Below are 26,324 nucleotides of genomic sequence, written 5' to 3'. Positions count from 1 at the left end.
CTTCAAATATAATCCAAACAAAATGTTATGTTGCTCGAACACATTTTTTCAGAATAAACAGCTTCTTTTGAAGGCTGTCAATGGCATAATGGTGTCTCAGGATGTTGAGGTTATAAAGGTCACAAACCTTCACGTTTCAGATACAGTGTAGCCGGAAAGTATTCACAGTCATTCAGGTGCCTTTTGGCAAACTTCAGACAGACAGTTATGTCCCATCTGGCCACTCTACCATACAGGCCTGATTGGTGGAGTGCTGGAGAGATAGTTGTTCCTCTGAAGGTTTTTCTCTCTCCACAGAAGAACACTGGAGCTCTGTCAGAGTGACCATCTGGTTCTTTGTCACCTCCCTGATTAAGGCCCTTCTCCCCGATCGCTCAGTTTGGCCAGGCAGCCAGCTCTAGGAAGAGTTCTGGTGGTTCCAAACTTCTTTCATTTATGGATAATGAAGGCTACTGTGCTCACTGTGCTCAGAAAGTGTTCTGTACCCTTCCCCAGATCTGTGCCTCGATATAATCGTATCTCGGAGGTCTACAGACAGTTCATTGGACTTCATGGCTTGGTGTGTGCTCTGAAATAGGGCCTTATATAGACAGGTGTGTGCCTTTCCAAATCATGTCCAGTCAACTGAATTTACCACAGGTGGACTCCAAATAAGTTTTAGAAACATCTCACGGATGATCAGTGGAAACGGATGCACCTGAGCTCAATTTGATTGTCATTGTAAAGGCTGTGAATACATGTACAAACTTCTTTCACGTTGTCATTGTGGGGTGTTGTTTGTAGAATTTTGGGGACAAAATTACGAATTGAATCCATTTTGGAATAAGGCTGTAACATTCCGAAATGTGGAAAAAGTGAAGCACTGTGAATACTTTCAGAATGCACTGTAGAGTATCAGGACGCTTAACCAAATTCAGTGTAGCCTAGAGCAGAGGGTCTCATTTAGTGGGTTAGTGGAGATGTTTTTCATATTAAACTTTTGTGTTGCATCCATGGAGGATTAAATAAAATCCACAGACCCCCTTTTCATGCAAATTAACCACATCTGGGCTTGCTGCATGACAAATGTCACTCAGGAAAAAAAAAAAAAAAAACCGTAACAGGAGGTATCACACATACCTGGGAATTCATAAGAGCAACCCATCTGTGCTCATGCATTAAATTGTACCCATTTTCGAATGTTGTAAATACAACGACATCCCTGCACGTCAGATCACAGATGCTTTGTAAGTAACCTACTGTATATTTGTAACAAAATCTTAATTTTTTGCTTTAATTAAAAATGTATTTATTTATATTTTTTAATCTTATAAGTATTTATTTGTAACATATGTGATTGAACTCACTTTTATTCTCATTTATTTCTTCTGATATGTATATATGATTTACACAGATGGAAACATTTGACCTTAATTGTTTCAGAACCCTGCTTTTAAATATGTGATGGAAACAAGGGCAACAAACCTTTTTTTATATGCATGATTTTATGTGGATATGTGGGAGGTGGTTTGTGCCCATTACTCCAGATTGGAGTGACATTTAATGCTAAATACATCAAAAAAATGAATACATACATTGTGAGGTTATTTCATGTGTGGTGACATTTACTTATATGAACATAATTTTTATCTGTCACTTCTAAGTTGCCCAGATTTATGATTCACGTCAGAGTGTTATTGCCTCTTTTCCAAACAGAAGTGCTACAAAAAATGACCTCTACACAGGGCCTTTCAAAGTCAACTGATAGAAAGACATGTTGCTCTCAAGATTCTTTGCATCAGAAACTCTTGCAAGGACCAGTCATTATCTGCACCAGGTTTGCCAAGTGTAATGTAGTTAAACCAGCTTGATCTTCAAACGTGCTCTGGTTCTGTAAATGACAGTCTTTGATGTATGAATTTTTACAAAAATCTCTGTAATTGTTATGAACTTTTAAACACTTTTTATATCCATAAAATTTGCGGGAGTTGCTGTGGCATGGGAGGCAGGCACACTAACATTACACTAAAGACCACAGCCATTAGAGGGCCAGGGAAGTGAGGTTTATACACACAGCTCTTGGCCTTCGTCCATTACACTCATCCCCTAAACCTCACTCCCTTCCGGTTCACGGCACCAAATGTAAGTGGTCCTACTCGACCCACGCCCAGCAGGACTCGAATTGGGGTTGCTGCGGCAAAGGAGGTGGACACTAACAAGGACACTAAAGGCCACGGCATCTAGCGTCAGTCTCTAGCGCACGCCTTGAGATCAGGGGAGTGAGGTTTACATACACACAGCTCTTACTCTCCTACGTCCATGGTGTTATACTGTAAATTAATTTGGGCTGTTATTATAATAAAGGTGTTGAAAGGAAAAACTGCATACTATGACAGCAGTGTGAATTTTCATTTATTTAAAGTCTGTGTCAAGCAATATTAAATGTGTTCTGAGTTTGTCACACCATAGAAAATGTGTTATTAACCACAAAGCCAAATTTGAATGATAAAAAAATCTATACCATAAAGTAAGTAAATAAAAGAAGTAATTTCATAAGTCTGTTCACTAGTAACAATCGGATTAGGGAATCCCAGTTGTCTCAGTTGTCTTGTGTGTAAAATGTTCACTGCAGAGGCAGGTGTTGAACCTCAGCTCTTAATCAAGGTGGCTTTTTGATATCATCGTTTTTTGGGAAAACTGTTTTGCAAATTATCGCAACCTGGTAATATGCATTTACAAAGGCAAAGCTAGCCAGCAAACTGTAGGCTGTAGTAATGATAATGAGTGTAACTCACGACTATCTGATGCAAATGTGCTTCAGTTCCCTTTCAAAAACTTGTATTGAATTGCTAGATACTATGGGGAAACTCCTTTTCCGATGCGGCGTATCTGTGCGAACCAATCATGTCATGTTACAATCATGTTAGTCTCGATAAATATAGTGTAGAGCCTGCAAAATGGCCTCTGCCTATATAAGTGGCTTGTTTGCTTAAGATTCAGATTTATTCTTAACAGGTTCTCCTTCTGAAAAGCCTTCTTACCATAAGAACAAACCCAGCAGCAGAATGAGCCGAACCAGCCAGCAGACTTCAGCAGTCAGCAACTGGCTCAACACCGCCCTCAGCTGTTCGCCATTCCCTGTGGTCATCCAGCGAGCTCGCTAAAATAGCACATTTTCAAACAAAAACATTTCTGCAATGTTGATTCAAATGTGATACATGCAGAGCCCGGATATGAGTGAGGCCATTCCGGTGCAGACCCCATATGCCTCACTCTCTTCAGAAAGAGAGATTTCTTTCATGCTCTTCGCCCAAAAAGACCAGCATCTCACGCGTGAAGCAAACGGCCTCTTCTCGTTCGGAGGATCTGAAGAGGACCTCCATAATGGCTTCTGTCTATTGCATGAATTGGTGGCTTCTGACAGAGAGGATTGGTCGAGCTCAGTGGATGACCCCGCCCCCCTGCTGTCTTCGTGCAGAAGTGACGCTAGAGTTGGAACTGACACCTAACTTTTCCGTGTCTTTTCTAGAGCAGTCAAAGAGCTCTGCCTCAAATGCTCTCCACCGGAAGAGCCCACAAGAAGCCACCTTGATGAGTGGTTTCTGCCGGGCGTCAGCAGGCCCCTCGCCACCGACCTGCGGCAGTTTATCCAGAGGTGCACGATGAGCTGACTAAGTTATGGTGTGCCCCCTACTAGGCCCGTCTCTGCACTTCCGTCTCTGCTCTCACTACCATTGATGGCACAGAGGGAAAAGTCTATGAGAAACTGCCCCTTCTAGAGGAAGCTGTGCACCTCTGCCTGGCTATAGGGAAAGCCTTGGCCAGCCTAGTGGTACTTGAGCACCACTCATGGCGCAATCTAATGAAGATAAAGGATGCAGACAAAACTGCCTTCCTCAACTCCCCGGTCCAGTCTCTTCAGCCCTGCAGTGAGTGGCTTCACGGAGCACTTCAATTGAGGCACAGAAGTCTTCGGAGGCAATGCACCACTTCCTGCCTCAACGCTCCAGCTCTGCTGCTCTGAGTTGTCCAAAAGCCATTCCGACTCAGCAGCCAGTGTCTGAGCCTTGACAATGCCGCCATCATTGAAGTGCTTCCCCAACTTTAAATGCCAAAGCCTAGAATTGTGCTGGACCCTGAGCTTTGGAAGCCTTCTTGATCTGCTAGAAAGAAAGAGGAAATGGTTAAGTCCTGCTGCGGCCTGACCACCCTCCAAAAAGTCAGACTGGTGTGAGCACAACTTCCGGACTCTGCTCAAGTACAGGAAAACAGCTATACATTAACTATCTGTAAATTATGTTAGTTTTTCTGGCTCTTAAGACCTTCCTTCTGCACCTGACAGAACACCACGTCTCGGACAACATGGCGGTGGTGTCCTACAAAAACCGCCAGGGTGGACGCAAGTCGAGCTCTCTGTGCAAACTGGCCAGACACCTCCTCTTATGGGCACAGCACAACCTACACTCACTGAGAGCAGTGCATGTGCCAGGCAGACTGAACCAAGGGGCAGAACACTATCTCCACCGGGGAATGGCTGCTCCATCCCTAGACAGTTTTGGCAATCTAGAGTGTCTTCGGGAGGGCAGAGGTAGACCTCTTCACCTCATAAGACAAATCTCAATGCCTGATATTCTTTTCAAATAGCACGACCACGACTGGCCTTGCCTCCCTCTCTATGTTTTCCCTCTGTTCTTGATGCTCCCTCAGGTCATCAAATGGATCAGGGAAGACAGACTTGCAGTCCTTCTAGTGGCTTCTCTCTGTCTGACCCAGACATGGTTCCCTGAGTTGATGCAGCTGCTAACAGCAGCCCAATGGCCAATTCCCCTGAAGAAGGACCTCCTCTCTCAGGCGAACAGGACAAGTTGGCACCCCACATTCTGAGCTGTGGTCCCTCCATGTATGGCCTCAATGGGAACTTTCTCTCCTCCCAGTGAGATTCCTGAATACTATCTCTAAGGCTAGAGCCCCATCCACAAGATGCCTCTATGCTCTTAAGTGGTTTGTGTTCACCCACTGGTGCTCAGTTCGGAACCAATGTAAATTCCAGGCCCTCGTCCTTCACTGGTGTCGTTCGTCCTTATATGCCTCCAAGCTCCCTCATGAGAGGACTCGATATGGGAGGAGCGAGCGAGACCGGTGCGTGATTGAGAATGAGCGTCACCTGTGAGGCACACCGGTCTCGCCCGCTCCTCCCATATCTCACGCTCAACTACCTCGCCACATACTGCGTTTTCAAAAAAGGTTTTAATATTTTGGAAAAAAGGAGTTTCCCCATAACGTCTGGTAACGCAATACCCATTCCCGTTATTCTCAGGGAACCGAGGTCCACAATTCACTACTATATAGTTCAGTCTTTGTAACATGTTTCAGCCGTACATTTCGAATGAGTTTAGCATTGTAGAAGTTTTTATTAGTGCAGCAAAATAATTAGGCGTAGTACAGACAGAGCCCCTAAAGCACATGGTGGTGGAAAAAAATATGGAAAGTCGATGCTGTTGCATTCTCCCAAAACATTTTGCAAACATTTTGCGAGTGAACAAAATGTTTCTCTGGGAAAAGCAAAACATTTGCGAGACAATGCAAAAGCATTGCCAAAAAATGTTTCCTCCCGTTTTTTTTCTTCACCATGTCTTTTTAGGGCAGGAATGGGAAATCTTGCCCTGCTCTGCAGAGTTCAGGTCCAACCCTAATCAAACAGACCTGAATGTAACGCACCCCCAATCAATGTTCCTTGAACAAGTCATAATATCTACCAAGATATATTTAGAGGAAACATTACAAATAGAATATGGTGCGGTTGTACAGAATGTTTAAGGTTAAGATTTTCAAAAACATTGCCTGAATCACATATTTTATGCAAAAAAAGCCCATAATTTTATTTATTTTTGGTAACAACGGCTGTTTTTGCTTAAAGGCACAATAAGTACGTCTTTGCTACCAGAAGTCGCATTTTAAAATAATAAATGCGAAGGTAGAAGACAATGAAAAGAGACGAGCCATTATTTAAAATTGGAATTTCTCTCGATTTACAAACTTTTTACTTTAACTTACAAACTTTATTTGTATTTTTATTTTTTTAATGATTTACTTTAACTTACAAACTGTTGATGTAGGCTAACTGCATGACATATATAACATTGTGCAAGAGGTTTTTGGATATTTTACTACAAAAATCTTACATCGTTGTGCCTTTAAATCTATATACTAATAAATAACTTAACAGGTTAAATACAACTTAAAAAATAATAATAATAATAATAAAAAAAAAAAACATTCTGAAATTTTACCAAGAGCATTTCTGATTTCTGAGCTAATACTTTTTACATGGGCAAAAATGCGGGCTGCTCAGCGAAAAATGTGAAGAGCGTTTCTGATTGGTTAAAAAAGCGTGGGTTGCCTTTTGTCGTTTACAAATTAGAGAAAAATGATTCACATGCAGAACCCGTTTCTAATTGGGCTGCTCACCTAGATCTTTTGCTATTTACAGTCAGAGCCTTCTTCTCAATGTTCCATATCCATCCTGTGAGTAATTCAATGTTATTTAGGGCGCGCACTGGGATGGAGGGACAGTCTGGCTGTCACAGACAGGTGTGATTCCTCAAGACACATTTTACTAGATAGGAAAACGTTATGATTGCAGTTTCAAACAAATATTAGATGTTGCCACTATAAGGGCAATAAGCGAAATATCATTTGTTAAAGTAGAAGCAATGCATGAGCGTGGGCGTTCGCGTTTTCCCACACAGATGGGCTCAGGACACTTTGAGTGCACTGACCTCCGATCTGTGATGTTAAGCTTGAAGTTGGCACGAGGCCCGGGCATTTGAGCGAATCACTGGACTAGAATAAAGGCATTGAAGAGAGCAAAGCTTCCCGGGAGCTCCCATTTTCCCAAGTCCTTCCAAACTCCCACCGTAGCTCGCAGCTCTCCACCGGCTCCAGGTCCACATCCGCACTCATTCCCGTCATGAATTCCCCGTGGACATGTTTGCTTATGTTCAGCCTTCGGCTTTTATTAACGATCGCAATGAAAGTGGATTTAAACTATCACACAAGTCCTGGAGAAAGTGATGAAGTTGACTACAAGGACCCATGCAAAGCTGGTAATAAGTCTACTCGATTTTCTAAACTTTGTTGTTTTCTAAACGAATTGTTTTGTTTTGTTTTGTTTCGTTGCTGCTGTTATTTTGTTTTGTTTTGTTTCGTTGCTGTTGTTATTTTGTTTTGTTTAATGTGGTTTTGATTAAAGTTGATCATTTTGTTTTAAGTTGTTTTGTTTAATTTAGTTTGCTGTTGTGTGGCTTTGTTTGCTTAACGTTTAGTTTAGTTTAATCTTGAGTTGTTTTGCTGTGTTGTTTGTGTTGCTTTGTTTTGTTTAGCTGTGTACTGCATGACAGCATGAGATCTGGGACAAGTGAATGGGATCCTGGTGATTCGACACCTCCCCCTAACCCAACTCTGAAAACAGCATCCTCGGGCAGAGTGTGTAAAACTAAAATGTTGCCTAATTTACAGTATGAAACTCAGACTAACTCAGCAAAAGTACCCAGTGGGCAAAACTTAACTGCAATAGACAGCTGGCAACTAAATAGACGGCAGATTAAAGTTGTCTGGGGCTGGGCTATTATAACAGAGTTTAATCCTAGTATTGCTTACATATCATTATGGTCAAACAGTGCTCTGCAAATTTAAGGAAACATTTTCTCAAAAGAAAAATAGCTACTAATCACAATTTATCATAATTGCTTGATTGGAAATTCACTTTTTACTATGCTTTATTAAATACACATATTGTCCACCTGCTGATGAAATCATTATAATATTGATTTTGACTAATTGAGTTTGGTGCTTTTTTAGGGGTGGGTGTAATGCTTTTTAATGCATTCTTGTTGGATTCTCATGCTGAACATGGCCAAAAACAAAAAAACACACGAGTTGGACATATGCACTGTCCAAAAAAAAGGTACATTGCTGTCACTGGGGCGGTACCCTAAGGTACAAAACAGATACTAATATGCCCCTTTAAAGTACCACTATGTACATTTAAGGTATTAATATGCACTCTTAAAGTACTGATATGTACCTTTTAAGGTACTGATATGTACCATTTAGGGGTGAGTAAGGTACAAAGATGTACCTTTTCAATTTTGTACCTTAGGGTACCGCCCCAGTGACAGTACTGCACCTTTTTTTTCTGAGCGTGTGACGTATTGAGTATTTCTCTGCCTAATACACTTTTTCAGAAAAGTTTTGTTTTGTATGAGGTCATAAAGGGCAAGGAATTTCTTGTATGGACACTTCTCCTGGATGAGTGCGTGCACACATCAACCAGAACGAGAGCAAGAGCTCGTCCATCGACGAGCTTCGTTCAGGTTACAGGAGCCGTCGGCAGCGCTGTCATTTTCTTTTTAGGCTACGAAATCAACAATGTCACTGTTTCTGGTTATGAGGGAAAAATAAGTGAAAGTTATCTAGGGATAATGCCATGATGTTGTGTGTGTGTGTGTGTTTGCTCTTAACTCTTTAGCCCCATCCACAGCACTCCTCCATGAGCTTGGCTGTTTTTTGAAAGAATTGGTATAGCGTGTCTGTCTTTATAAATATGATAAAACTAATGACTCTTTGGAGATATGAGGCTGGCAGAAACTGTGTGTTATGCACCCTTTAAATATTTCTTGGGCAGAAAGCAGAGATGTGCTTTAAAAAATAATAATAATTATCATAATTTACATTGGCAGTTTTTCTCAGTCACTTTGGTACGTGGGAGTTTGATTGCAAGAGACCAGGCAAGATTCACATTTACGCTTTTACTGTTTGTACTGTCATTTGTTGACAGACTATGTCATTGCAATACAGAAAAGAAAAGACAGCACTGCACAGGACTAAGAAAAAAGTAGTGAACATATGCCAATCTCCATAGGGAAAACTATATGCAGTGTTGTTGGAATTACAGTGCAGTCTTCCTACACCTCCTGGCGTTCCTGTCTGTAACTTGGGCCACACATTCTCAGGTGGTTTTGAGAATTTTAATTCTGATCTGAGTAATGTACCAAAGCAACTGAGAAAAACTGTAAATAAGTTGCATATGAATCCTTTTATGTTTCTGACAGGGGCTGCACAGCATTTCCGACAACTGTTCATTACCCTCACAGCATGTAGTGGGCTTCAGGCCATTGAAACCTGTCAGGAATTTGGCTTGGCTCAACCAGGATTCAATTGAGTTAATTTGATGCCAACAAAGAGGAAAAACTGAACAACTAATGTGTTGCTGCTGCCATTGAAGTTGATGTAGTGGTAACAACTAGATTCAATGGAACAAAACAAACTGATTTTAAAGGGATAGTTCACCCAAAAATGATCTCATAATTTACTGACCCTCAAGCCATGTTTAGATGGCTTTCTTTTTCAGCTAAACACAATCTAAGGCCCCGTCCACACAGAGACGCGTTTAGCTGTATACGTATACATTTTGTACCGTATCAGCGTTTCGTCCACACGGATCTGGTATTTTTCGAAACCGGGTCCCAAAGCGGCTAAATCTGAAAACGATCATCTTCCGTCTTCGTGTGTACAGCGAATCCGTATATTTTCTGAAACGGTGATGTCATCACACTGCGTCCAGCACGGTGAAAGAGTTGAGGGATACAACTACGGGCACTGGGCATGCGCACATCAATATCGCGTCATTTAATTAACGTATCTGCATTACTGTAAGGGTATGTTTAGGGTTGGGCTAGGTGTAGGCATTAATAAAACACATCTGTTAAGTAGCAAATGTATTTATTGTTATTTTATTGTGAGATTTTTCCTCACCTCCGACCACTGCTATACCCCTGCTAGCCACAACTCTTCTTCTCCGTTTTTAGTGTATTTCTGTGGCAGAATTACAGCGGCACACACTGGCCTGGCATGCAAACTACATTGTTTTTAGTCCGTTTTCTTAATCTCGTGTGGACGCAGATATTTCTTGAAACGAGGGGAAAAAAAGATCGGATTAGGAAAGCGCTGGCTTCGTGTGGACGGGCCTTAAGTTATATTAAAAAATATCCGGAGCCATCGAATTTCAACACAAATATCTTCATTTGTGTTCCGAAGATGAACAAAGGTCTTACGGGTGTCAAACGACATTAGAATAAAAACTTTTATTTTTGGTTGAACTAACCCTTTAATCAAGGTGGGCAATTTGCACTTAATGGCAGTAAAAGTTTACTGGAGAAGGACCCACCCACAACTTACATATACCCCTAGGATGGTTTGAGGGTGAGTAAACTATGGGATCAATTTAATTTTTGGGTAAACTACTCCTTTAAATCTGAAGTATGGTTCCCGGGACTTTAAATCCTGTCTTTAAATCCATTTTGTTGAAAGGAAATGGTTTGGACTGAGAACAAGCTGAAGGTGAACGGTTCGGTGAAACCTGGCAATGTATTGACTATTATTTTAATAAGGGCGAAACTTTGATTGCTTTTGTGTCTGTGTGCACTTTCCGTTTCGAGCAGAACAGCAGTGAAGATGGATGCTAATAGTGACTCATGGCCATTTATCTGTTAATCTGTTTAGACTGCAGATTTAAATTTAACCTTTAATTGGGAACTGCTTTACCTCAAAATTGGTATGTTGTGAGATGCTTCTTCTCTTGGAGAACTGTGTGACATGAGGGTGTGAATGTATGTTTTTATATGCGTGTTCATAGATTTGACCCCTTTGGGTTAAAAATTCAAGTGAGGCAAAACCAGGTGTTTGTTTTGTTTAGCAAACGTTTCAGGCTTAATAAGGTGTCCTGCCAGGCTGATATCACCAGGGTAAAATAATAAAAGTGCTCCCTGCTGCTACTTAGTCCATAAAAATATGAATTCTGCTGCTAGGTCACGAATTCCAGACATGATGAGTGCTCACAGCCACAGTTATTATGATGTCTTTACAGAATATAAAGGGTAAAAATAATTAGTGGAAATGAAAGCCGTGCCAAAATAAGGTAATAGCTCTCTGAAAAGTTGACAAAATAAACATATTTTTAATAAAATGTGTATTTCATGCACATTACATTATCTTCATATTTTGTACAATATAATGTTCTTTAGAATGATGTGGTTCCCTCTTCCTAATAACATCTATTGGCTGTTTAAAACAGTTTCATTTATTTATTTATTTGTTTGTTTGTTGGTTGATTTATTTATTTATTTATTTATTTGTTTGTTTGTTTGTTTGTTTGTTTGTTTGTTTGTTTGTTTGTTTGTTTGTTTGTTTATTTATCATTATCATTATCATTATCATTATCATTATCATTATTATTATTAACATCATCAATATTTCCAGTTCTTTTCCTGTAAGAAATTCATTAAAACAGGAAAAAATTGGCTTTTGTTAAAAATATAATTTATATAATTACATTTTTTTTTTAAAGTTGAGATAACGTTTTGAGATAATACTGTTCTTTTGAGATTTCTATTAATAAAAAAATAAAAAAAAGGTTTTACACAACAGTTTTCAACATTGATAATAAAAATGTTTCTTGAGCAGCAAATTATCATATAATTTCTGTAGGATCATCTGACACTTAAGACTGGAGTAATGATGCTGAAATTCATAAGAATGAATAAATTCAAATAGTGATAACACAATAACAGTTATTTTACACACACACACACACACACACACACACACACACACACACACACATATATATATATATATTGTGGTTGGGTAAACAAACCCTATATATATATAGGGTTTGTTTACCCAACCAAAATTTATTAAGCTTTTTTTTAGTTGCGAAAAACTTCTCCCTTTACTTATGGATTATATATAGACAAATACGTCAGTTTGAAGATGGTGGTGACTTAACATTCAAAGCTTTAATGAATGTAAAGGATTAAAAACTCAACAATCAAGATAACAGAAATCCCGAATGGCATTTTCCAGTCAAGGGGGAAATTCTAGAATGACAAATTTGCTCTGTTTTCTAGTACAGATAACTGCTAATAGAGGGGGACCATCCATGCAATTACTCTGCTGTAAGTCCCTGGGAAATACAAAGTGTCTGCTGAAAGGCAGCTAATAGGTCCTTAGGTAAAAAAAAAGTCCAAAGGTAATACATAATCCCTGTTCATTTAGATTTGTAAAGTCCTTTTCAAATCCCTCAATTATAAAGGCACTGCACCTGCACTTTATAACAAATGGCTTCTGCCTGCATAGCGTAGCGTTAATTATTAAAGCCCTGGAGCAAAGTCAGAGTTGGTGTGTGGTTACTTTTCAAAATCTCCCTGCAATCTGACCAGCTTTTATGAGAGTTAGCCACAAGTTGCAGGAGTGATCCCAGAGCACAGATTTAGTTTCTGCGGAACTGTGAACCGCTAACAAGAACATAAAGCGGGGCTGCTGAATGCTGCTTCTCATTATGATGATGTTTTCTCTCCTCGTGAGTCTCATATAGGGTTTCATGCATGCTACTCGACCTTGAGAAATTCAGTCGGTAATGTATTCTAATTCTCTTTGTCTAGCTGCTTTTCTAGGGGACATAGCCTTAGATGAGGAGGATTTGCGCTTCCTTAAAGCGAACTATATGGTTGCTACAGCGAAGGACTCTTCTAAGTTCCCCATACCTGATTCAGGTGAGACCGGTTCCCAAGCACAGACCAAGGAATTACACAAAACAAATTATAAACGCAACACTTTTGTTTTTGCCCCTTATTTTTCATGAGCTGAACTCAAAGATCTAAGACTTTTTCTATGTGTACAAAAGGCCAATTTCTCTCAATCATCATTCACAAATCTGTCAAAAAACGGTTAGTGAGCACTTCTCCTTTGCTCGGATAAGCCATCCACCTCACAGGTGTGGCATATCAAGATGCTGATTAGACAGCATGATTATTAACATTAATAATCGCATCCAGGAACTTGATTTCTGCCTGAGTACTATCCCGACCACGTCCCAAGATGCTGCATCCAAACTTGGTGTCATCAAGCTACGCCTTTGTTTAGAATAGGCGCCCTCTAGCGGATGGAAAAGTTACATTGGGCACCTTTAAACTGAAAAAATAAAATCATGTTTTAAAAAATGTACACGCCTTCCTGATGGTGAATTGCCATTCAGGTAAATGAAATACTTACATAATATTTATATTATGTTAATATTACAATTATTATATATATATATATATATATATATATATATATATATATATATATACACACACACATTTCTTTTAGATTAAATAATATTTCATATAAATAAAATATTTGTTTAGTGCTGACTAAAAAATTTTTTTTGTCATTGTTGAGATTGAATTAATGATCTTTTCATCAACTCATAATCATCCTGCAGTTTCTTCGCAAACCTCAGTTTTGGAAACCTTGACGTAACGTGATGTTTAAAGCATTTTATGTTAAGAACAAAGTATGTTATGCATTTATTTTAGGTCAAAAGTAATCTAAACGTAATCAAAATGTAGTCTGATTATATTACCTAAAATTTAATCAGATAGATTAGACTGCAGTTTTCCTCATGTCGTTAAGAATTGACCTAGCCAGCACATATTATTAAATAAATGCATACTTTATTCCGTGCAATCAGGTCTTTACAAACTTAATGAAAATTCTGAGTAAAGTAGATTTTGCCTGAAGCATTGTCTTTGCCCTAGCCAACAGATCCTCAGCTAATAGCACTGCAAAGGACGACCCAGTATTGGCCAACCAAAGGCTTCTACGCAGAAGGAGAGCGGCCACAGCCAGACCTGAGAGAGTTTGGCCGGATGGCATAATACCTTATATTATAAGTGGCAACTTTAGCGGTAAAGCCCTGTTTTGTTTTTAATTTGATATTCTCCTGAACAGTATGTGGTTTTGTTTTGCATGATCTCCTTATGTTCCAAATGCACTTACACAAAAGCTTACACAAACAGCTCTTTCGCCGTAAGCTTAACACTAACCCTAAATTGTTTTTGTAGTGTATTGTTAAAGTCTTTATATCCTTTTCATTAGTAAGTCACCGCTCAAAGTGTTACCTAGATGACCCCTGTGCTTTACTGATTTAAATCAAACACCCTGCAGGCAGCCAGCGAGCCATTTTCAAGCAAGCCATGCGCCACTGGGAGAAACACACTTGTGTGACGTTCATGGAAAGAAGCACGGAGGAGAGCTACATCGTCTTTACCATCCGGCCATGTGGGTAAGTTCACGTTCTCAGTGTCTTTATAGAGAGACTACTGTTGCTCACCTTATTGATTTTTCCAGTTGCTCCTTTAGTCCCCGATGCATAGAAACTCACCTCCCTGCCAGCATTCAAAAGCGCAAATCATTTTAACAGTTTCCTTGAATTGGCTTTCTATAGGCATCAAGTGTGCAAACAAGTTTTCTTTTAGAACAAATCTGGCTCCCAGCAGGGATTGCTGCAGAGTAGTTACTGAATTGCCCTCCACTAACCATATTACAGGATATTCAACACACACACACACACACACACACACACACACACACACACACACACACACACACACACACACACACACACACACACACACACACACACACACACACACACACACACACACACACACACAAATATACTATTGTCTAACTTGACACTATAGTGAATGTGCATTTGCAAAATCAATGTCTAAATAGCTTGGCTTTTGGTTAACATAATTAAATTGCCATTAGCAGAAAAAGAGCAGAGACCAAGCATTTGTTTGTTTTGAATAATGTGCACAATATATATTTTGCAGTGAGACCCAAAGTGTGCATTAAGAAGGCAAATAGTGTCAATTTTGATTAAAAACATGCCTCTGTTACTTTCAGAGTGACTACACATATATACACCTTTGTATAAATTGGTGCTGTCAATTGAAACATTACCAAATTAATCACACTTTTTTCATATTAATATTTTCGCATTGATTGAAATTGTTTCCAGTGTTTTTATATTGTAATCATTTCACAGAAATCTCTAAATCAATGTAGAAAAAACTTAAAGACAGTATGTTTTAAATATTTGTTGTAAAGGCATTTTATAGTAATGGCATTAGAGACTAATGTCTCTATGGAAATAAACATTAAAGGTGCACTATGTAGTATTTTATGCGAACGCACAGAGTAATGTCATAACATCATTTTAAACACACTTAAATGTGTCTGATATGATAAAAAAAGAGCTGCTTTACCTGACCTGAAAAAGCGGAAGTGCCCGCGCCTGGTGACTGTGTCCTGTCCCGTCATAATAAAAGTCCCTGTACCCGCGAGCCGTGTGTTTTTATAACAATCGCTCCAGCGGCCGTGCTCAGCTCCACAACACTCGATCCTGCTCTGTTTTACACTACAGTAACGTTAATAACCGCATCCATGAACATGATTTCTGTCCGAGTCCTATTTTCCACCGGCTGTGAGGTGAAGACCACATGTCCCAAGATACTGCTCCCACCTGGTGTCATCAAAATACGCCTTTGTTTAGAATATGCGCTCTCCAGTGGACGGAAAGTTGCATAGTGCACCTTTAATGATAGACATTCAATAGTATAGTATAGTATAGTAAAAAGCTATCAATTTCAACATTTATTAGGCTTTTTAAAAAATTACTTTTATTTTAAGTGAACTTAAAACAATCTTTAGTAAAGCTACGGTTACCTTGTTCTTTGATTAACATTAATGACATCACCGCAACAACTTTATTCCCGCTTCTGTCACTTTAAGATCTGCCGCTGTCGAACATGACGCGGATCTAATGTGCGGTCTCATTTTCTCACAACTGTTTAAGTTAATTTAAGACATTATTTAACTCATTTAAGTTAAGACTGCTCTTATGATAATACTCAACAAGAAATTATTTTGTATGTTATTGTTTGTCCATTTGCAAGAGAACTTGATACTGGTACGCATCTTTCTGTGCATTGTGTGTGTTTGTCAGGACATTCACATTCACCGCGTTCTCTTTTGTCTTGTCGCTCTTAATTGGTTTTAAAGCATTTGCATGAATAAGAGCCTGATAATATAATATAACGCTAGCCAAAGCGTTTTTTTCTGGTAAATATTTTTGTACGTGGTAAACTGAAAAAAATAATCACATGCGTTAATATACTAATTTTGACAGCACTAGTACAAATATAATTATACAATCCTTTTAATATAATTTTAACTTAAAGGGTTACTTTAGCATATGGCTTTGTATCAAAAGAGAACCGGGAGTATATTCAAATGATCGTGCTACCCAGCCCCCCCGACCCCCAATATCCCCCTGAGATGAGAGATTTCTGTATTTTATTTCTGGAAAAAAATCCTCAGATGGCGCAAATATCATCATTTTGCGTCATCGGAGGATTTTTTGGCCAGAGGCTAAAGACTACAGCCAGTAAAAAGAGCTATTTCCACACGTTTTGGCATGTTTATTATAAATAATCTCCCATTTCTGTCTGCAATATAGAGTGGGGGAAACGTCCCCGCTTAAAGGGTTAGTTCACCCAAAACTGAAAATTCTGTTATTATTAATCCTCCTCATGTCTATCCCAACCTGTAAGAATTTAGATAAGAAGAAAAATATCTTCATTTCTGTTTTTTCGAAGATGAAGGTCTTATGGGTTTCGGACGACATAAGGGAGAGAAATAACGACAGAATTTACATTTTTGGGTGAACTAACCCTTTAATGACCATGTAACGAGGTTTTCTGTAGAGGATAATGCGAAAGTTGTTTTACACACCGTGATAAAGGCCTATTACATACCTAAATTTAATATTTTGCGGGAAACATAAATCCGATCAGTTATCCGGATGGCGACCACTTGATGTTGAACAAATGTAAACTCGCAGTCCTGATTGACATGATCGCATGTTAATGCCAAGTGTAAACGCAGCCAGAATAAGTTACCTCTAGAGGAGATTATTTCTGATAACAAGCAAAATATTAAATGAATGATTGACAGTGTATGTGTTGCTGTGTTAGTAAAAAGATGGAATATGGAATATGGCTCTAACAGCCACATTACTAAACCGCAGTTCCCTATAGAGCAGGCCATACTGCCTGTGACGAAAAAAAAACATCCTTTCTTTGGATTCAGTCCACACAAAGCTACTTATTTTCTCAGCAGAGGCAGATTCTGACCTCAAGGTCTGACCGACTATAGAGTTTGCTGCATTCAGCTTATTATGTGTCTGTGGAATTGAGCAACACTTTGTTGAACTTCAATAAATCAGAAGGCTGAAGGATGACCTTGATATTTTACCCTACCTTGTTTGTTAGGACAAACACCATTTATCAGAGTACACTAATGTTCAAAAGTTAAAATGGACTTTATTGTGTCCATATCTAGTGTTATCTATTATATTATATTGTTTATATTTTAAAATGCCATTTATTCCTCTGATCAAAGCAGAATATTCAGCATCATTACAATGTAATTGCATTAAATACTGTATATAAACTACTGAACAATTCTATATAAAAGAACAGTTGATGTAACATGCATGTTTGTAATGTAACCTGCTGCCTTTAAACAGGGAGGGGAATACTTTCAAGAATAATTTATGCAATTTTATATTTATTTGAAATAATCAAGGGGGTAATCTAGCACTCGGAAAGCGTTCCACCCATAGGGGCATCCATTGCTAACTAAGCCATCACCTGCTGTTAGCATCCCATTGACTCCCATTCATTTTTGAGTCACTTTGACAGTGAATAACTTTACATCTGAGGCGTTTAAAGACTCCATTTGTCCATTGTTGATTTATAAAGAAACATGAAAATGTATAAACGCTCCATTACCTTGTATCTTACACTATCGCCCCGCAGAAGCTGTTTTTGTAAAAAATAGGCTAATGATTGCGTCATAACCAAGGCGACTCTGTCGCACAGTTGAGAAATAACCATATAGACAGGAGGAGACGCTCAGAAACAATCTTTTACTGTCTATGAGACAGTCGGGGGGACGTGGAGACATAAAGTCCGATAAAGTCAAGGGGGCAGAATGGGGAGAAGCCCATAGTGAGCCAAAAGCAACGGGAGAAAATATTTAAACAACGTGATTCAGATTTCACTTTCCACAACAACTAGAAGACTTACAGCTTTCAGACAGGTTGCTCACGTCACATCTACATCGTCAAGCTCAGTCTGAGCCTGCGCAGTTCGCTCAGCCATCAGGAAGTGAGTGCTTCTAATTGACTTCATTTTTCGTCGTTAAAGTCTATGGGAACGCTCTGTCCATTTCTTTTACTGTCTATGGAAATTATAGAGCAGTTTTATGTCTATCCTTTGATTGTTTAACTGGTTGATGCTGATATGAGATATAGAAAGTAATTTGTAAAGTAATGTAATACTTTTAGAGAGAATAATTAGTAATCTAATTACACTTTTGCAGATGTAATTAGTAGCTAGTAAATAATTACTTTAAAAAAAAAAAGTAACTTACCCAACACTGGTGGAAACCATAAAAAAAATAATAAAAAAATCTGGATTTTTTTGATGAATAGAATGTTTAAAATAACTTATTTACTTGTTTCATTTTTAACAATATAAATACAAAGTTCTGTCATGAAACTCTAGATGGTGCAGGCTGAAATGTCTTTAACTCTTTAACATGATTCTCTATTGGGCACAGCTGATTGGTTCCTGCTGTATCAGTTGCCAATGAGCTCTCTGATCAACCTTTTAACACTGGCCAGCATTTGCTGTAGCAGTTGCAGCGTGCTTTCAGAAACCCCTCACCTTCCCCAGTTCCACCTGTCCTGTATAGATCTGCTATGAGTAATTAAAAAAATTGTATGTAAGATTGTGGCCAAAACTGGTACTGCAATCATTTTCATATGACTGTAGAGCGCTGTATCCCCTATCCCCCTCCACCCTGACTAAAGGTTGCCAGATAGGCTGTAGGATCCAGCAGGAACGTTTGTATCTGCAGCTGTGGTAACTAGAGCAGAGCTGGCAACCAGGATGCCGAAACACTACTGACCTCGTGATTGGTCGATAGGTGGAGGGTGGAGCTTCAGGGCAAAACACAACATCAGTTGAGGGCTGCAACAACAACTTTTAAATGACGAAATCCTGGCCGGACTACTGTTGTCAGTGATATAAGTATTTGAAATTAACATGATTTCTTAATGTCTAGTGACATATCAGGGCCATTTTATGATTATTTGAAATACATTTCTTACATACAGTTCCTTTAATGTATGCCATATTGTACAGCCGCAGCATGTCTTACTTGGTCTTCAGCAGCAATAACCAACAGCAGTAGCAGTGTAGCAGATCTATTCTGCCAAGACCAAGCATATCAGAGATACATTAATTTGACTCTGTTTACCCAATGCATCTGCTAAATACGTTCAAAAGTGTTTTCTAATGCCAGGTTGGCTTTTTTTGAAGGTGCTGCTCATTTGTTGGGCGTAGAGGTGGAGGTCCACAGGCCATATCTATCGGCAAGAACTGTGACAAGTTTGGCATTGTGGTGCATGAACTTGGACATGTCATTGGATTCTGGCACGAACACACACGACCTGATCGGGATGCACACGTTGATATATTTCGAGAAAACATCCAGCCAGGTACAAGAACTATCTAAGCTTCTGGTTAACTGGAATAGCATCTCATACTTCTATATATGTTTGTTGTTGCTACTTTTAATGCATTAAACAATATCTGAAATCCAGAATAATCTGTAATTGCATGGGATTCAGTAGAAGTGTTTGTGTGATGGAGCCTATGTCGCATTTTACAGGTCAGGAGTACAATTTCATAAAGATGGAGCCAGATGATGTGGATTCGCTCGGGGAGGTTTACGACTTTGACAGTATCATGCATTATGCCAGAAACACCTTTTCCAGGTTTGGACTCATAAGCATTTAATGCACTTGTACACAACTAGATATTATTATTTTAGAGATAATTGGATAATATGCATACAATTTCTTCTAAACCACCCATTTACACTTTTAAATTTTATTTTGTGTTTTGATTGGATAATTAACAACCATTATTTATTCTCTAACAAATTAAATGGTAACCCTTTATAATAAGTTTTCATAAGTTAATGGTACTGTGTTACACGAGAATGAACCTCATTGGTTCTTGTGGAAGTTTAAATGTGCTGGCTTGACCTGGGGAATGCGGCACCTGTAGCCCATTTCCTGCACACGCCTGTGCACGGTGGCTCTGGATGTTTCTACTCCAGACTCAGTCCACTGCTTCCGCAGGTCCCCCAAGGTCTGAAATCGGTCCTTCTCCACAATCTTCCTCAGGGTCCGGTCACCTCTTCTCGTTGTGCAGCGTTTTTTGCCACACTTTTTCCTTCCCACAGACTTCCCACTGAGGTGCCTTGATACAGCACTCTGGGAACAGCCTATTCGTTCAGAAATGTCTTTCTGTGTCTTGCCCTCTCGCTTGAGGGTGTCAATGATGGCCTTCTGGACAGGCTCGGGTCGGCAGTCTTACCCATGATTGCGGTTTTGAGTAATGAACCAGGCTGGGAGTTTTTAAAAGCCTCAGGAATCTTTTGCAGGTGTTTAGAGTTAATTAGTTGATTGAGATGATTAGGTTAATAGCTTTTCATGATATGCTAATTTTTTTAATTTTGGGTTTTCATGAGCTGTATGCCAAAATCATCAGTATTAAAACAATAAAAGACCTGAAATATTTCAATTGGAGTGCAATGAATCTAAAATATATGAAAGTTTAATTTTTATTATTACATTATGGTAAATAATGAACTTTATCACAATATGCTAATTTCTTTAGAAGGAGCTGTATATGGACTTCATTGATTATTGCAGGAGCTCAAACATGTGGCATAACATGAGAATGAACCTCATTGGTTCTTGCAGAAGCTCAAACGTGCTGCGTAACATTAAAATGAACCTCATTGGTTCTCAGGATAGCTCAAATGTGATGCATAACATAAGAATGAACTTCATTGGTTCTTGGGGAAGCCCAAAAGTGCTGTGTTACACTAGAATGGACCTCATTGGTTCTTGTCGGAAGGTCAAACATGATGCATAACACAAGAATAAACCTCATCTGTTTTTGGTGAAGCTCAAACATGCTGTGTAACACGAAAATTAACCTTATTTGTTCTTGTAGAAGCTCAAACGTGCTGCATAACACGAGAATGAACCTCATCGTTTTTTGTGGCAGATTTTATTGCTTATCCTTTCAGATGCTGGAGAATATTTAAATTAATCATGCAATGTTTGCTAAGGTTTCTGATTGTCAATTTACTGGTGTTTGCGCCATTATTTACTGCTTAAAAACGATGCTAACTGGTAGATTGCATTGGTCATTATGAAAAAGACCCGTCTGTGTCTCTGTTCTTTAATTTGTGCGTCATCAGTAGATCACGCGCAGGACTTTCCATTCCCAGCTGCGCTTTTTTGGAATTGCGCTCTCACGCTAATTTGCCATGTTTACTAAATCTGGCCCTATTTATGAAATGACAGGAACGTCATTGCAGTGTTTTGGTTTTAAGAAAAGAGTTGAGCTGATGAGGCAGTGCAGGACTCAAGGGCTTGGCGCTCTCACAGACTGCTGACTAACCTGTTGTTAGTGGCTTGAAGATGGAGATGCAGCCAGCTGCTTTGAGGGCCTGTTGTTTAGGACAAGAGGAAGGAATCCAGACATGGAGCCAAGGCTGAAGTGCAGTTAGACGTCTGGTGGAGTGTTCTTTGGTCAGTTCTTTAGGGTCTTACAAAGCTTCGCTGAATTAGTCATTTTGAAAACTTGCAAAGAGTTTCGAAACAGCGAGGCTAAGGCCTGGGACACACTAGACGATTTTCTAATCTTAAATGATTTTAAAACTGTGGGAGACCACAGACATAAGGTCAGTTTCAACTGATTTTTCAACCGAATGCTCAGTAGATTCTATTGATTGAAAAATGTTCAAAGTGATGAGATCTCACAGAGATTCTTGAGATCAGACATGTTGAGGACGATTGATGACAATCAACGTCATCAGCTGGTTCTCCTGGAGTGAGTTTTGTTTTGTGGGTATAAAAAACAAAGGAGAAAAAGAGAATATGGGTGATCTTTCTTAGTACTCCACATTTGTGGCATGTTTGTGGTTGCCAAGTTTCAGCTATAGAAGCACACAACATCCGGTTGGTGAAGTTTCCTTGCTCTCATTGGCTATTGTGTGTATCACATCATGGACAGCCTCATCAAAGTTTGGGATATATTGTGGGCTTCGGCATGATTGGGAGCAGTAAAATAATCATAATGACATCACACAATTCAAGGATTGGACAATCAACACAAAACAAGGATTTTTTTTGGACAAGTAAGTTGTGAGAAGCCTTGAATAGGACCACACACCCATAACATTGGGGGTTGCAAATTGGGCCCAAAATCTGTCTTAAAATCGGTGGCCAGCCTAATCCCGGTGAAGTTTTACCCTGAATGAATACATATTCAAGGATGTTGTGGTCAACTTCTGTAAAAGTCACATTACACTACAGTATAATCCTATAGTCAGGGTTATTTTATTTTATGGACTGGTATTTTGTGTGGTCTTTATGTGGAGTATAAACGTTGTTCTCGTGAGCCATAATGCTGTGTGAATTGTTTTTGTAGTTGTTATTTTTAATTAATTGGTTAAAAGTATTCAAAAAGTTAATTTGAGCGAATCGCCAGCAAAAAAATTCTGCCATAGTTTCTCCCTGATTTTTTTTTTTTTTGTGTGTTTTGCAAAGTGGCCCCTGTCCTATGGCCTCTCAACTAGGAATATTCACATTGTGTGGTTTTACCTCCAGCATTTGGCTGTCAGGGGATCCTGGAATTAGGCCAAAACAAACAAAGCCCTTCCAGGCTTTTTTGTCCTGGACAATTGAATAGCTGGCATGCTGTTGTACTCTGGCATGCAGGGTGGGCTCCAGGGAGTCAGAGTCTAGGGAGGCGATGTTTTAAACTTTACTCTGACCACTCTGCATCCTCATGCTGGCCATTCAGGGTACTGTCATCATGAGAACTGGACGAGAGTGAAGAGCAATCATTCTGTTCTCAAAACATCAGAGAGAAAGACTATATATAGTGGGCAGATATCAGTCAAATGTGGGTCATAGGCAGATATTTTAATTTAGGAATATTGGAATTGGTTGGAAGGCAAGCTGGATCTCTGATGTCATAAAATGAGTGTCCCCAAAACATATTTGGACACCTAAGACACTTAAATGTAATAATAAAATGTTTCTTGAGCACCAAATCAGCATATTGTGGTGACTATGGGAAGAAGGCAAGCAGGTAGAGGCATACCACGTGATACTTTGGGCAATGTTCTGCCGGGAATCTTTGTGTCCCGCCCTTCCATGTGGATGTTACTTTGACACGCATCACCTACCTAAGCATTGTTGCAGACCAGGTACACCCTTTCATAGATACAGTATTTCCTGGTGGCTGTGGCCTCTTTCAGCAGGATAATGCGCCCTGCCACAAAAGCAAAAAATGTTAAGGAATGGTTTGAGGAGCACAACGAGTTTGAGGTGTTGACTTGGCCTCCAAATTCCTCAGATTTTAATCCAGTCGAGCATCTGTGGGATGTGCTGAACAAACAAGTCCGATCCATGTAGACAGCACCTCGCAACTTACAGGACTTTAAAGTATCTGCTGCTAACATATTGGTGCCATATACCACAGCACACCTTCATGGGTCTGATGGAGTCCATGCGTCGACGGGTCAGGGCTGTTTTGGCAGCAATAGGGGGACAATATTTCTAACACAATATTAGGATGGTGGTTGTTATATCTGATCAGTGTACATTTATGCATATTCTGTTTAAATTGACATAAAAGTAGTTGTACGGTGTTTGAAGCCATTGCAAAATTATCTCATTTACATTTGAGGTTTAGTCAATGCAAATATCCCAGTTGTCACTCAGTACAACTTCACATTTCAAGAAACATTTTAAGGCAGCACGAATACTTACGTAGGAACTTTTTTTCCCCTCCCTGCTGCTGTATCTTAGATCCTCTAAAAGGTTTCTGAAAATCCACTTTCGAATAATTGGGGAGCTGTTGTTTTTATGTCTGAAAAACAGAGGCATCTATCTTGATACCATGCTGCCAAGGTATGAGGTTGATGGAGTCCGACCTCCCATCGGACAACGGACGAGACTGAGCAAAGGGGACATCGCTCAAGCAAGAAAATTATACAAGTGTCCAAGTAAGTGGGCCTTCTCAGACACCCTTTCCTTCTGCAATCGCTTCCAAAGATTGGCATGTTCTTGACAGATACATTTGTGACTGCCATCAGTAGCTATGTTTCCACCCAAAGTTGCGAATTTAATTTGTGAACAAAAATTGCAATATTGCATAAGACACTTGTGAATAAAGCACCTTTTCCATCCAGTGAGTCGAAGAGACAGAATCGTCACTTCCTGATAATCTGCCGCTAAAAATCACTAAGAAAGATTGAAGAAACCACCATAAATAATAATTTTCGTATATAAAAAATTATTTGCATCTCAGAGTGTGCAGATCAAATGCAATAAACGTTTTGTCTTGCTTTCAGAGGCAGATGATGCTTTTTGGGAGCGCGATCGTGTAACAGTTCTAGGAGGGAAAATATACCTTCTGAATGACCAAAACAGCATTTCAAATGTTTTGCAATAAGATTTTTCTATTGGTTAGTACAGTTATGCTGTTGCATCGCGCAAAGTCACATGCTTTATTTTAATGCGCATCAAGGAATTTACTCTGTAATTGCATTTTCACCATAGTTTAGGTTAGTTTTCGCATCGAATAGAAAATGAATCACTCAAATGAGCGCATACATTTTTTATGCGAATTTTTAGAATTTATGCGCATCTTGGCATTTCCATTCAGCAGTTTTTGATGCGATATCCCAAAATGCGCTTTAAAAATAGGTGGATGGAAACATAGCTCGTTTAATTATCCATTTACAGTGGAACAATGAAAACAGCTGCATAATTATTCCCTATAACTGAACATTTGCCGTTTAAGTCATCTTTTTTAAACTTAGGTGGAATTATGGTGATTTCTTGCTTCAAAATAAAATCATGATCCTAAAAACTGACCTTACCATCTGCAAAACTCCTACAGTTTCAAGGTCAAGCATCTGTAAGTTTCTCTCAATGTGGTTTCAACTCTGGTTTATGCACAGGATGTGGCGAGAGCCTTCAGGACAGCACTGGAAACTTCTCCTCCCCTGGGTTCCCTAACGGATATGCCGCATATATTCACTGTATATGGAGGATATCGGTCACGCCTGGGGAAAAGGTAGATCTTCACATTGAATATATAGACATTTTGATGGGTGTTTCATAACACATTTTTCAGTCAGTAAAACGTTTTTTTTTTTTTTTACACAAAACATAAATTAAAAAAAAATATTAACAAAAGATTATGCTTGTTTTCAAACAGCTTTTGAAAAACATCTAAACTTACAATATATAACACTATTCAAAAGTTTGGTGTCAGTAATATATGTTTTTTAATTAAGCATTGATGCATGAAAATGACAAAAATTGACAGTAATAACATTAATAATGTTATTAAAGATTTCTATCTAACCATTAAATCACCCAAGATCTCTACCTGTCATGATAATATAAAACTCTACTGACATTAGAATTACAGAATAATAAAATAAAGCATATTCTGCTACCTTTTGGAGCTCGGAAGCCTTCAGTTTGAGCAGATGTTTTACACCATCATTGTCCTCGTCAGAGTTCATTCCCCAGTACATTCAGCATCTGGCTCATATTTTCAATCTTAAACATATTCTCAAAACTATAATTTTCAAGATCTTCAAAATAAACATTTTGATTGCTGCGGCATCTTCACCAGATCCAACCAAGTGACAGTGACACTAATATTTGATTGTGTTCAGCATTGTTCTGCATTAAATCGCTAAACAATTTCAAGTTTTGCAGATTATACACTGTAAAAAAATATTTAGAAAAAAAGTTACCTGGCTAACCTAAAATTTTAAAAGTTGCCTTAATGTTTTGAGTTCATTGAAATTAAAATTGAGTTAATACAATGAAAATTTTTTGAGATTCTACAACCTTTATTAAAATATTATTAAAAGATTTTGTAAGCATATTGGGTAATTGTGTGTGTTTTATTTCTGATGACGCAGTGAAACATGCCAAATAGTGCTATTTTCCTGATTTATAATTTTTTCTTATGTGGTTCAGATACAAAAATATTTTGAGTTTCTATTTATTAAACAAATTTCATTCATTGTATTAACTAAAATTTTTAAGTTCAATAAACACAACATTTTAAGGCAACCAGGTTACTTACTTTTTTAAGTTAAACCAACAAAAAACACTTTTTTTTACAGTGTACTTACTATTCTTTTATTTTCTGTCTGCAGTAAGTACGAGTGAAACACCACTTCATCATTGTGTATCA

The 26,324-nt window shown here is 38.8% G+C and overlaps 1 protein-coding gene across 3 annotated transcripts in view; it reads left to right on the top strand.

The window, feature by feature from the left end:
* Positions 1-6,644: 6,644 nt before the first annotated feature.
* bmp1b (bone morphogenetic protein 1b) overlaps positions 6,645-26,324 on the top strand; it is a 40,382-nt gene continuing 20,702 nt past the window's right edge. For 2 of the 3 annotated variants that reach the window (XM_067433528.1, XM_067433527.1), the window contains exons 1-8: positions 6,650-7,085; positions 12,483-12,593; positions 13,623-13,772; positions 14,032-14,149; positions 19,326-19,504; positions 19,678-19,783; positions 23,981-24,105; positions 25,066-25,181. In XM_067433528.1, coding sequence (XP_067289629.1) covers positions 6,950-7,085; positions 12,483-12,593; positions 13,623-13,772; positions 14,032-14,149; positions 19,326-19,504; positions 19,678-19,783; positions 23,981-24,105; positions 25,066-25,181 — 1,041 coding nt within the window. In that variant the 5' untranslated portion in view covers positions 6,650-6,949. Of the gene's footprint in view, positions 7,086-12,482; positions 12,594-13,622; positions 13,773-14,031; positions 14,150-19,325; positions 19,505-19,677; positions 19,784-23,980; positions 24,106-25,065; positions 25,182-26,324 lie in introns of all 3 variants that reach the window. The other variant, XM_067433529.1, reaches the window with a different exon arrangement.

The sequence above is a fragment of the Pseudorasbora parva genome, chromosome 23 (assembly GCF_024679245.1).
Source record: "Pseudorasbora parva isolate DD20220531a chromosome 23, ASM2467924v1, whole genome shotgun sequence".
Classification (NCBI taxonomy): Eukaryota; Metazoa; Chordata; class Actinopteri; order Cypriniformes; family Gobionidae; genus Pseudorasbora; species Pseudorasbora parva.
This window is presented reverse-complemented; position numbering and strand designations above follow the sequence as displayed.